The sequence below is a fragment of the Sabethes cyaneus genome, chromosome 3 (genome assembly GCF_943734655.1).
Source record: "Sabethes cyaneus chromosome 3, idSabCyanKW18_F2, whole genome shotgun sequence".
In the NCBI taxonomy this organism is placed as follows: Eukaryota; Metazoa; Arthropoda; class Insecta; order Diptera; family Culicidae; genus Sabethes; species Sabethes cyaneus.
The window spans coordinates 169709542-169723649 of record NC_071355.1 but is presented as its reverse complement, the minus strand read 5'-3'; the positions used below and the strand labels follow the sequence as shown (position 1 = coordinate 169723649).

General features: G+C 38.4%; 1 protein-coding gene across 2 annotated transcripts in view; it reads left to right on the top strand.

The window, feature by feature from the left end:
- LOC128742739 (WD repeat domain phosphoinositide-interacting protein 2-like) overlaps positions 1-14108 on the top strand; it is a 38939-nt gene extending 24831 nt beyond the window's left edge. The window contains exons 2-5 of one of the 2 annotated variants that reach the window (XM_053839188.1): positions 10572-10740; positions 10818-11745; positions 11992-12117; positions 12221-14108. In XM_053839188.1, coding sequence (XP_053695163.1) covers positions 10572-10740; positions 10818-11745; positions 11992-12117; positions 12221-12333 — 1336 coding nt within the window. In that variant the 3' untranslated portion in view covers positions 12334-14108. Of the gene's footprint in view, positions 1-10571; positions 10741-10817; positions 11746-11991; positions 12118-12217 lie in introns of both variants that reach the window. The other variant, XM_053839189.1, reaches the window with a different exon arrangement.

Genomic DNA, 14108 nt, shown 5'->3' with positions numbered 1-14108 from the left:
AACGCAGCGCAAAGGAAAAGCGGAGATTGACGCAGATGTATGAACCAAGAACTGCAGGCCCTGGTGTGCCCAGACCTAAACAGAAGGTGAGGCACCGAACTTTCAAAAGCAACTTTCAAACAGAAAATTATCAAATAATTCTAGATAGAATTAACAAAAGGGCGAATGTCGCAAATGTAAACAAAACGGGTGAGAGTTATTTTTTGCTGGATCAGCATAGGAAAATCAACCCTCACTCGGTTTGTTTACGCTTGCGACATTCGCCCTTTTGTTAATTCTATCTTCAATTGTAGGACAGCGCATCTTTTTTGCGTAATTATTTTTTTATCGCAAAAATTCTGGTCGATTAGGTAAATAATTTCTGCTATGTAACAAGCGGTAAGCTGTGAAAGTAAACTAGTAAAACCTTCACGGAGCAAAAGACAGTGAATCGACGCAGCTAACTTACGTTCCTGTAGCCATTCATGTCAAAAGAGTAGGAAGGCCATATTTGCGATGAACGTGTTTTGGCTTTAATGTTATTTGTAACCAATGGTCCTTTTAAAGGCCACAAGCGAGTGAAAGTAAGATTATTGAAACATGTCAAGCTACGCATAATCATATTTAATACAATAATCTGTGAGCTGGGCATTTATTACTATTTCAACCTATATGATGTACACAAGTGAAAAGTAATCTCTATGTCTCAATGGTTGCAGGCGTTGTACTTATGAATCGCCGTCCACGTATTTTCAAAGCCACCATTGCATTCAATGAAGAATTGAATCTGAATATTTCGCTCTTCTCTTAAACAATGGCACTCACAGATGTTACATATGCCAGAAATGCAGTTTACATTAGTTTTTGATCTAATGATCTGAAGTCCTACGTCACCCTTTCGTACAACCCTTAGGGCTGTATACCTTGTATTTTTTACAATAAATTTTGTAGAGAAGACGGAAGTGTGTTCCAGTCCAGGCTCCATTGGACTTAAAACTGGACCTGAATTGAAATTTGCAATTTGACTTTGAGTCGAACATAAATTAGAATTAAATTATACTAGATGTTGAGCTCAAATTGGGTTTGGAATAGGACTGGACATGGGATATAAAATTGGAATTGAAATTAGACTTTAAATCGGAGTTGAAATTGGATTTAAATTAGAGATGAAATTGGACTTAAAATGGGACATTATATTCGAATTAAAATTACACTTAAATTTATCTTGAAATCGGAGGTAAATCCCGAAATCGTATTATTGGACATGAAATCGTAGGTATTTATATTTGATTTGAAACTATTTGATTTTGCAATTGGACCTCTCTGGGACCTGAAAATGCACTTGAAATCGGTGGTTAAATAGAAATTTAAATAGACAACAAATTGGATTTAGATTGATCATGAAAATTGACTTAAATTTAAACTCCAAATCTTACTTGAAAATTGACTTAAATAGCATTAGAAAATAAAGTTAAAATAATATTTGAAGCAGAATCTATTTTAACACAATTAATTTTCTTATTGCTTATTATTCAATACCGGGCTATTGAATTGATGACTCCGGACTTCCCGGTTGCATCTTGTTATACATAAAATTTGTTATAAAAGGTGGGACACCTGTCCCAGTGTGCTTCAGCCTGGATACGCCATTGGCTACAGGCACTAATATGAGGGATTCTCATTGTACTCCTCACCAAAATTGAGAGGATACAGTGTGTCAGTCACGTTATGAGGATGCCGGAGGACAGTGTAGCAAAATTGTCTTGAAGGAACGCACAAGCACAGGCAATAAATGGACCCAACGTGATAAATAGCTCGACCAGGTTGGAACTGAGTATCAAGACGTTCGAGAAATTAGCCACTTTTATCCCAGGGCGGAATAGAGTGAAAACAAATTCTTGGTACAGCACAAAACACCCCGACTCTAAAGCTAAAGAAAGAGTACTCGTCACCTTAGAGTTTAGTGTTACATGTGTTAAACTAGTGCGCTAAATCAACACCAATCCAATAGTCGAAATGAGAGGCACGATTATTAGCAAAAGTAGCCAACACATCCTAGGCTCTGCAGAGGGCTTTGATGTCACAGCCAGGAACTTTGCGACGGTGGAGGCCATCTACACCAGATTGAAAACGAAGTCTAGGAGGATTGGGTTAAAAATAAATGTATCGAAAACCTAATAAAAGGAAGGAAAAGCGGCTCAAAGGAGACAATCGTGCGCAGCTCACGAACAGTAACCATTGACGGCACCAAATGGTCGATGAATTTGTATATTTAGTATCGCTGGTGACCGCGGACAACAATACTAGATAGAAGATCCAACAGCGCATTCTAACAGGAAATCAGGCCTACTTTGCCCTTCGCAAAACGGCCAAGAAGCATACGCCGCCGTACGACGCTGACAGTGTACAAAATTCTGATTAGAACGATAATTCCTTATGTACTTGAAGTTGGGACGGCACTAACGGCGCCCGTTCCGTGTTCGAGCGGAAGGTACTGGGAATGATATTTCGCGAAGTGCAACTGAAGGCGTATAAATCACGAGCATCAGGCACTCTTTAGAGGGATTCCCGAGTAGATATAGATCCCGATATAGATTGATAACGAACGCTCACTCTTACCCACGTGTAAAACAAGGAGGTAAAATGAAGAAAAAGCTCACTCACGCTTCCTGGTTGTTGAAAGCTCACGAGCTGTTGGTTTTGTGAGCGGGCTGCGCAGAACGATTAAGAGGCTCTATGCTCGCGATTGTATCGGTAGCAGAACGTATGCACACAGCAACAGCAGTTGTTTGTCGTATGTTTAGAGTAAGCGTTAGATGCTATGCTTCCCACACTCCCTCGCGTACGGATCAGCATCGTTTTTCACACGATTTGCAACATTTCTCTATGCTAACAACGACGATGATGATCGATGCAGGCATTCGAAGTAGTCGAAAAATTTTTAAGCCATGAGCATCTACAAATGTGCAGTCCATTTAGAGAACTCAAAATATGTTTTAATAAACCAAAACGGTTCCGGGTTGCTGCCTTGCGGTACATCAAATTTTAATTAAAGACGATGACCGACTACCTAGTTTTGCTTGCTTGATACATACTAGTTTTAACCCTCTGAAGTATTGTGCGACACACAGTCGTAAACATTTGTAGAGCAATGCGAGATGGTTGCTGCCAAACAGCTTTCAGGATGTTGCATTGACTTATTATACGGACCGACCATGCGAGAAGCCATGATGAGAAAAATATAGTGCATTATATTATGATCTTTACCATTTAGAACTACCTGTTACTGAAAATTCGTTTTAATAAACACTTTCTAGAGGGGTTCTGCACCTTACTATGATGTCACTGTATAGAATAGCGACTGATTTCACATTAACATACTGGTTAGAAGTTTGCCAAAAGTGGACAAATTGTGCTTATTGTCTACGCCCTTTTAAAAACGCTATTCATAATGGTGAACTGACGATCCACAGTGCAGAAAAGTCATATGCAAATTATCCGAACAAGCTCGCCGGAGGATTGACTCTAGCTAGAATACGCGCGTGGACCGCATCAAGAGCAAAAACCAGTTTGATTGTTTGTTTGTATGATTTCCCAGTGGGCTATCGAAATTTGCCTCACAAAAAACTCTCAATAATCAAAATGCGATTCTGGATATGCAAACTTGGACAAAACTAGGAAATAGATTCGGCTCGCAATCGCAACTAAACTAGTTCTCAAACATGTATTGCATTCTCTTTGGCTGCTATGTAAACATTTGTTTTTGTGTTGTGTTTGTTGTGCTCTATTTTTCGCAAACGCGATTTTTATAAATATAATCAACCTCCGCCGTTCGTTTAACCTTGACTCACTGGGCAAGCGTGTATGTTTGCAAAAGCTGTCAAAAACCGTACTATCTGTACCCGGAATTTGCTTCAGTAAGCTCTTGACATAGCATCTAATACTGGGTCCAATGTATCTACAGGGTAATGTCTGGCAAACATGTATTACTAATACTAGCAAACTAATTTTGAATTTTTTGGTTTAAATGCAACGCTTCTAACTAGGTAATGGTATTTATATTATCCAAATTCATTGCATAGCGGAATCGTACGTCCCTACGGTAGTAACCGCAGCGCAAATGTTAAGGTCGCAATCTTGAGCAAATTTAGATTTCGAGCAGCTAATACGTAAGCGAACAGCTGTTATTTATGTACTCTCACTTTCTTCTCATTCAGTTTTTTTGTTTTGTTTTCCACGCAACTATTTCAAATGTAAGACTCGAGCTGTGTGCTGCGGTGGTGTTATTCAGCAGGTTCGACTGAGCTTCGATCGTTCGGTTAATCCACAGTTGAATAAACCATTTTTTATTTTTTCTGCCATTGCAAGAGATGTTTAAGACTTTCATGTAATTAAAACATGAATTAAAAAATTAAAATTGATATAAAATATCAAGAATCTAAAATTATATTTATAAATAAACGAATATAAAAATTTTGTTTAAAGTAGCGAGGTTAACATTCTATCCATGACGAAACTACAAAACAACTAAAAATATCTTTGAAAGTTGATGGAGATGTTATTAATGAACAGCTGACTACGAAAAAACTACTGCTACAAAACAAAACAGACATCCAAAGTAAAAACAAATTCAGCACCATCACAATCAAATGCAAAACAAGCAGCGAGAGGACTAAACCATCATTTACACTATTTTCGCTTTCCTGTCAGTGTACTTCATCTATAATGAATCGCCTTTTACAGTAGAAATATGTGAGGTTGATCAACTAGACTTTATAATCCTTTAAACACATCTTAGATCACTCAATTCAGAGCATTTATTTCTGAGACAATCGATGGACTAAAAATTATCCTACCTAATTGTTTATTTGCCCCCTTCTATTTAAAGTGTAATATTTCCACAAAATAAAAGGTATTTGTGCAGAATCACAAAAAGGAATAGAACATTTAAATCATTTATACGAAAGCGGCTGAACAACAGTTACTGTCATTTTCATTTTGTTTTATTGACAAGTTAAGAAATCAGCATTTAAAGTATAAGCTTTTATTAAGGTGCGGTTTAACAATTAGCAAATTGTTATATTTAAATGTTTAAAATTGTACTGTTTCCACTTAGTTATTGATGTAAAATTCGATGATTCGTATTGAGATTTATACCAATGATAAATTTTTCACATTTTAACTAAAATAGATATTAAATCGAAGCTAATTCTAATATTTGTGGCCCTATCATATCATCAGCTTTTTGCTCAAATAACTCCTATCTGTACGTTGCACACATGACTTAACAAACAGGCGTTAGAGATCGATGTAAACACACGCGACACTACCGAGATGTTGTTGACCCCGAATAACAGACCGAATCTAGGACTGAATCAAAGTTTTTTTGTTTATGCGCAGTCAGTTTTATTGCACACCCGCTTGGTTTGGGTGGTGAATTTTTTACGCAGCAAATTTCTAGGTCGCAGCACTTTGGGTTTGGAGAAAAATATTTCACTGTAGATAAAAAAAGGCCATTACAAGTTTTAGTATGTTATAAAATTCGAGGTCACGGAAGTTCATTACATATAACAATTATGCTGAGAAATTCAATCAAATAAAAATGGAGCAAATGCGTTTCATGCATAAATTACTGTGGTATTAGATATCTCTACGATTTAGTCGCTTAGCAGCTACTTTAGTATCATTGCATTTCTTACACATGATTTTTCCTTTCAGATTTTTTTCCATTCCAACTAGATAGTTATTAAATAAGGCTAACGGTATTTTTGAGTGCCAGATGGAAAGTGACATAAAATAAAATATACATTAACTGAAACAATTAGCAATTAATGTATTAACATCAAAGACCAAGCCCAAAACTTTTCAAAAAAATCCGTACTCAAATTACCCCAAATATACTAGTCACTCGCCTCACAGAATAGACCCCATTGTGGGCTTGGGCCATGGGCCATGGGCTTAAATGTCTTTCTAAGACCTTTCTTAACCCTTCTTTATCGACAGACTTTACAGCCGGCTATTAGAGTACAGGACAATTACGGGGCTAGTGCGGCTAGTTTCCGTATTCACCTGACGCTTTTTTGCTTGTTGTACTTGCTGTTTCAGCCACTGTAATGCCGATAGGGGTTATTCTGGATATGACGCTAACTGCTTCCAAGGATATGGTTCTGTAGGCACTGGTTACTCGCATAGCCACAAGCCTGAATTTATTTTATGATGTTCCATTTCATCTTCGGCGCTTCTATCCAAGTGGAGCCTCCGTACCAGAGATTTAATATAAATACGGTTTTATACAGCAATTTTCGTAGCCTTCTTGCCGATTTAGTCGACGTAGTTTTTGAAATCAAATCTGAAGTGCTTCACTTCGCGTTTCGAGAATACCATAGTCTTTTTTTTACGCGGTTTGTTTTCTCGATTACTCAACAACGGTGCAACTTACGGACCATTTACAAACTACGTGACGAATGTTTGGCCGGTCCCAAATGTACTGAGAAATGAATGAATGGTCTCTTAGTTGCCCGTCGTCCTAACGATATCCGGATTGGCCTGTACTGCTGTCTACCACGCTAAAAATAAAACCACGTTAGGAATCCCATCGAGTCCAGGAGCCTTGTTCGTAATTAACTCCTTAGCCAATTTTAATAATTCCTCGTTGGTAGATATATCAACCGGTTCTTGGTTTTCAGCTGCTTCATCATACGGGGCGGGAAGCCAAATCATGGGTTCGTGCTGCGAAAACAACTCTTCGATAATGATCTGCAACCTATTCGGGCATGTTTCAGGAGGAGTAATGGGCCCTATCATCTTGCACATTGCGATTCTGGCCCACGGATCGCCCCGTAGATTTTCATTAGCATCGTGAAACACCTTCTCGAGACAGTGTTTCTTGCTTTGGCTGGTTTCGATCTTGAGCACGGCTCTAGTCTCCCGTGTTCGTACGCACTTCTTTTTCAGCTTCGGTCCAAGCTTCCAAGGTCCTTCCACCAGTACATTGGTCTGTTTTCTCGACATGGTAATGTCGCACGCAGTCGACAGCACCTTCGTCAGCCTATCTAGGCTTAGATTTTAAAGGCTGACATTCCAACTGGGCGCTTCAATAGAGATTCTTATCGAATTCTTTTAGCTGCTAGCACTGAAAACTACGTGACTCGATTTTCTCCGAAACCACACAGCCTATTTCAACCGTCTTAAAACCTTAGTATCAAACGTCCCAGTTGGCCTCGAGGCACGACGCTGCTCTAATAAGCCAATCGTCTTATTTTCGAAACTCAGCTGGGAGCGGTTGTTAGAGTCAATAGGATCGTAGCCCTGCACTTAAATACTTAAAAAACGTGTTTTGACTAGGTAATAATTAACACCTGTTTCTCAGAGATGGGCCAACCGATGTATGCACTGTTGGTCTCATTTGAAAGGTAATGTAGCCTCATTGATTACTACTGAATACTCCTTAAAAGAGCTACTGCTCACTGGAGGTCATTTGTAAAAAATTGTAAAATTGTTGTATAGTATAAAGATGAGGAGGTTTTATGTCTGTTGGAGAAGTAACCTGAAAGGGGTTTACTCCAACGGGCTTTTCCCTGCTCCATGAAAAGAAAAATTAAAGAGTAATAAATAATAAATAAATATAAATAAATAAAAATTGTTTTTGATTGGAAGTGTATTGCGAAAATTATGAACAATCGTATACAAAACATTAAAAATTACAATAATTTATAACGATTTTAACCAAGATACAGTAGAGATTTGTATAACGCGGATTTGTAGAACGCGGATTTCTCTAGCGCGGGTGCCATGATATTTCTATAACGCGGTTTTCCGCGTATAACAAATACACGTCAATATCTTGGATATTGAGTTAATTGGGGCTAATCTCGAATTTTGAGCGATTTTGAACAGATACGACCGTGGTGTCTTTTAAGAAGTTGTAGGACACATAACAGTTGACTCTCTAAATGATATACGGAAACCACAAAGTTACGGGTTGGCCTGCTGGAGGTTCCGGAATATCCGTTAAAATTTTCGTATTGGTAAAGTTGGTTAAAATTGGTGAAATATTTTTGAAGTAACTAAAGTCGGGTAATTAATACGAATTAATAGCCATAAGGTGGTTCTCCGGAAAATTAAGAACATATCGTGAATATTTTGAGTGTAATTTGACTACACTAGAAGTATATTTCGACTATTTATGATTCAATTTGGCCATTGGAGGGTTTACCGGGAGAAAATTCAAAGCTTACCTGAAATTGGTCACTGGAAATGCAAATGTTTTTAATTTGTAACAGATCAAAATGAAACGGAATATCAGCAATCCTCAACTAAACAGGCCGCTTACGACTCGACATGGCCGCCAAAACGTTCACTGGAAAATTAGGATTTGTCGTCAAAGTGAACAATAAGTGAAAATTCATGTTGAAGTCCGCGTTACAATTTGAAAAAGGTTTGATATAAACCATTTCGGATTTAGAAACAGAAATGATGCGAATACTGCAAATGTTCGCTGACAAATAAACGAGCTTATTTAGCAAGTTTGTTGAAATTACCAATTTTGCTGGTGTAATTTGATAGATGTGGTATAGTAAACTGAACTGCCGGTAACATTTACTATACTTACAAATCTAATGGCAAATATATCAACTTTTGTATAAGCTCTTCACCAGGTATTGTGCTCTTCTGGGAAAATTTTAACATAAATCTAACCATCGTAGTTAGCCATGGCCATTCCGAAATCCGCGTTGACGGTATCCAATAATTTTATGGGGTTTGCCTGAGAAAAAGTGAGAGAGAAGTGTTATTGCTTTTGTCTTCACCTTTTCCTGGACAATTCAGAATGGGGCTTCTTGTAAGAGCGTACAGGCTACGAAAACTTTGTTGCTTTCGTCAACGCGATAAGCAGTTCGATGCCCTTGATCATCAAATTTAATCATTTAATATCGGATCTTTTGATGCATTTCATAATGGCCAGGTTGAGTCATAAACCGCTGAATTTATATTCCTATTTCACATTGTTCAATTCGAGGTTGAATGAACATAATTCTGAGCTCAAAGAACAATTTTCGCTCGTTGTCCACTTTTGCGGATTTCCCGTATTTGTCGGAGAATCGTATGTTGGCTTCTCAATAGCACGGATTGTTTACTTTACTTATTTTACGCCAAATAATAAGCCATAGGGACTTTGAATTTGGAAGCTATGAGAAGACTTCACAGAAATGAAAATTTACCGGATGTTCCGGAAGCTCTGGAAGACCAAGAGGCGATTTTTTCTGTCTCACCAAGCATCTGTAAGATGGAAAAATATATACTTGACATCTTTCTCAAAGGAACCATGGTCGTGTTGATTCAAAATTTCGTAAAATTCAGGTATAGCCCCAATTAACTCAATTTCCATATGCTACGTGTACTTGTATAGCGCGCTTCTTATAACGCGGTCCCAATTACCCGCGTTATACAAATATCGACTGTAGTTTAACTAGTTTCAATTATTTTAGTATCAAATGGCAGGTTTTAACACTACGAATATATCTACGAAATATCATAAGAATTGATTTTACCGGTTAAAAGGTATTTCATAAAAAAAATGATGAAATTTATTGATATGAATCAAATAAATTACAGGAAATAATGCATAGTTCTTTATTCCCAAAAACCTGTGAACTAATACTAAGTAACTTTGTAAGCTACTTATACTTTAAAAGTGCTCCGATTTTGTCCAAATTTGGTAAACTAAACCATTTCAGACAATTTGACGCCTGCATTTTTTCATTTGGCGTTTGGGGTGCCTCTTTCTGAGCTACTGTGGCCCCAAAAATCGACGTTTCGTAAAAGTTTTTTAAATCATAGCTTTTGAACGACTGAACCGATTTACATGATTTTAATACCAAATGATAGATATGGTCATTGTTTATGTTTATTTTTTGTCAGTAGAAGTGATATGAACCAATTACCACAGCATTTAACAGTTGAATTATGTTTCGAAGACGTGTCGATTTCTATCTTAAATAATAAGTAACAAGTAACAAAGGTTCCTTTCACCACCAGGTGGATTAAATCGGGTCTTTGCAACTTGAAAAGGGAATGTCGGAAGAATAAGTAATTTATCTGCTACACAATGACAATCAATTGGCCTGCGTAACTTTAGTTATATAAAGCAGTTCGATGCCAATTTTAATTTTTGTTTTTATCCCTTAAGCTAAAAAACAGGTTTTCAAAATAATTACTCGCAATCACCACAAACAAAAAATTACAATTCTGCTCATAGAGTGTTGATTAATTGGAAATAGTTGCTCATTAATTTTTTAGTTTCTTCAACCTGCAGGTGCGCATACGCATCAGTGGAAATGAAGCACCGAACCATTAAACACGTACGATTTTCTACTGTTTTACTGGATTATAAATCACTCTAACAGTGTTTTATCTACAGTCATAATTAGGTGTATAATTAGCAATGCAGCATGTGCTTCTTTGCCTGCATGTCTGCTGCACAATTTTATGACAAATCGTTACCTTTTCAGGCAATTTACTTAATTCAGCTAATTTTTATCGTAATTTTAACCTCTGCGCTTTTTGGCCTAACGTCGTTTTTCTCTCCTTCACAGATCACTTTCTGTCGTATCCAAGCAGGGATACCGGTTGTTTTCGCTTTCATCCGTTGATCGTGTCGACGAAATTTTCTGTAGCCATGACGAGGACACAAGGATCGCTGAGAGACTGTTCAGCAGCAGCCTGGTCGCGGTCGTTACCGCAAGTGAGCCGCACAAACTTAAGGTTCGTTATGAGAGGAGCTGGCTGGCAGCCAAGAGCAAGCATAAATCTTAAATCATTTGGATTCTTCCTTTTTCCAGGTGTGTCACTTTAAGAAAGGGACGGAGATCTGCAACTACAGCTACCCGTCGGATATCCTGTCGGTGAAATTGAACCGATCCAGGCTGGTTGTATGCCTAGTGGACAGTATTTATATTCATAATATCCGTGATATGAGACTGCTACATTCCATCAAGAACATGTCGAACAATCCGGCCGGTTTGTGTACGCTGTCGCTCTCGTCGCATCTGGCGTACCCGATCTCCACAACGGCCGGCGAGTTGCAAATCTTCGATGCCGGGAATTTGACCTCTCGGTTGAAGGTTAAGGCTCATGATTCTCCACTGTCGGCAATGAACTTCTCCTTCAACGGGACGCTGCTGGCAACGGCCTCGGAAAAAGGAACCGTAATTCGCGTGTTCTGCGTGAAGAATGGCCAAAAGGTGCACGAATTCCGGCGTGGATTGAAGCGCCACGTCAGTATCGGATCGCTGAACTTCAGCATCTGTGCGAGCTACGTGGTCGCCAGTTCCAACACGGAAACCGTGCATATCTTCAGAATTGATCCGAAATCGATCGAACAGGCGGAACGCCGTAACTGCATCGACAACGGATCAACCACGAGCAATAATAACGAAGGTGAAACCGACGGTGGTGATGGCGACAAATCGGAAGATGCCTCAAACATTGGCTGGGGAATGAGTTTCATCACTAAAGCCGTCACGGCGTACTTCCCAACGAACGTGGTTACGGATGTATTCTCGCAGGATCGAGCTTACGCAACGGTACAGCTGGCCGAAGCAGGACTTCGCTACGAATGCGTAATCGCCAAGGTGGAGAAGGAAACGCGTCTGCTGTTGGCATGTGAGGATGGGTTCCTCTACATGTACGATTTCGACGACTCGAAGGGTGGCGAATGTAAGCTGATCCGGGCGCACGATCTACGCTTGCCGCTGCATGACATCACCGGTAAGTGTCTTGAAAATCACAACTGCATGATTAAGTTTCACATCACATTCTTCTCACTTCTCTTCCAAAAATGACTGAAGTTCGTTTTTCTGCTCAAAAAAGAAAATCGCTAAACTTCAGCATCTGTGATATAAATGATTTAATCTAATAATATTCAATGCTATTTCAAATGCACTGTAATTAATCCTCCAATAAATAAGCTATTCTCATACGTAAATAGATAACAACTGTTATTTATTTCCGCAGAAGTTGACATCGGTGGAAACGAAAACGACACCTCGGTGCTGAACGTGAAGCTGACGGCATCGATGATGCCCGCTCCGGGTACATACGCCGGGGTCCTTAAAGGACGCCCCGGAGACAAGATGTCCGGTTAGTAATCGATGCAATGTTGCCTCGCGTCAAACGCGTCCTATACTTTCGACCTTAATTCTTACTATCGTTCCATCTTGCCGTTTATTACCTATTTCAGCAGACTCGGACCGCTGCCGGGATTTGTGCGAAGCCGTCGAGTATCCGATTAAAAGCACGATTCCGCTGTTCGACGAAATTCAGTTCCCACCCGTAACCCCAATCACCGTCGAATGACTATCGAGCGACGTCAAGACGCCCAAAATCAGTTCCATCGGCAATGGAGGCCGGAAGCGTCACGGTAAACACTAGACAGTTTTCTTCCGGTAACCGACATTTCCGACAGAACGAGAGAAAATCAATCGTGTGGAATATATGGACAAATTATGTGTGGACCCCGTTCATCTTCCAGTCCAGCAGAGTCCAGTTTCGTGTTTTTTATTATTTTATTTTTCGCTTGTTCGACATACCTAAAGTTTTGCAGATGTGTATCTCTCTGTTATTAGTGTTTCACGATCATACTTTTTGTCTGTTAAGATATGGTTTATCTTATGTCTGCTAGTTTTAAGTCTTTCTCTTGATAATAAATTTACCTGTTTCCGATTTTAAACTAAACTAAAACATCATGAGTGCAAACGTAGATTTCCAACGTGATCAGTATAGATTGCCGAATGCATTTTATCCAAATTTTACCTCTCCCCTTTTTGGCTACGCTTCACCAGCGGTTTCTGACAGTGTCGTCTCTCAACACTGTCGGATACCAATCGAAAACTACAGTCACCCAAGGCGAGTCAAAATAACATCCAGTTTGATAACCGCACTAACGCCTTTTCCTAAAAGGATTTATATTTTTTTTTGTAACTTTCCTTTTATAACGAAATATGCCCGGAGGGTAGAAAAATAAAATGACCTACAAAAAAGGTTACAGGAAATGTTTTAGCTACTGCCATAGAGAAACTTTGAAGCAGCAAGCTTGTAGCTATTTACGAAAAACCCGAAAAAGATACCAAAAACAGTATAAAACTTTATGTAAAAAACTACAAAAATACTCATTGTTAAGTTAAACCTAAGTTTCAAATGTAAAATATACGGAGAGATAAAAAATATATTTTCTTATTTATTATTTGTATGAAGTTGTATATACCTGATGTTTATTTGCCTTTCGTATGACACAGATAGTTTGCTTAATACTTTTACCTGACATATTATTTAAAACTACCCCTGAGTGACACCTATTAAAGCCCACATTAAAGAACAAAGATGAACACAAATTAAATCTGGACAACGTACCTAGATATCTGAAGAAGGATAAATGGCAATCCATCCCAATGTAAGCAAAAACTAGAAAACAACCAAACCGAACACACAAAGTAAAACACTTAATTACATGTAATCTAAATCATTTACAGAAGTATGAACAACCGACAGAAAAAAACACAAATACGAAATAATTTAGCGGTCAGTCAGTAGTGGCTTAGTAGAACTATTTCTTCTTTTTAAATCTGATAGTAGAAATGAGTAAAAATAAGGTCCAATTAATGTCCTCTGCAATACGACACACTTCAACAAAAAACAAATACGCCCACGTGCTTATCACAAATCACACTGTTCAAACGGTGCAAATCTCTTGTACGCGATCAGTCGAAAAACAAACAACAATGGCAAAACCCACATTTTCCCTGTTGCAAGTGCAAAAGGAACGAGCGGTTGGAGGAACCTGACAGGCAGGAAACCAATAAAAGAATAATCAAATCATGCTTCATTTGGTATTCCATAGGAAAAAGTCGAGAGAATACACCCACTAAGAGGTAAAATGACTACTGTCTACAACAAATATATTACAGCGTAAAGTAAAATAAAAAGAAAACAAAAAAAAAACACTGACAAGTAACCGTTTCAACGTGTATAGAAAACGATACAGAGCATGTATTTTCAGAGTTTCCGTAAAAGAAAAAAAATAAAACATTGACAAAAAAAACAAAAGTTTATGAAATAAATTCGTATACCTGAAA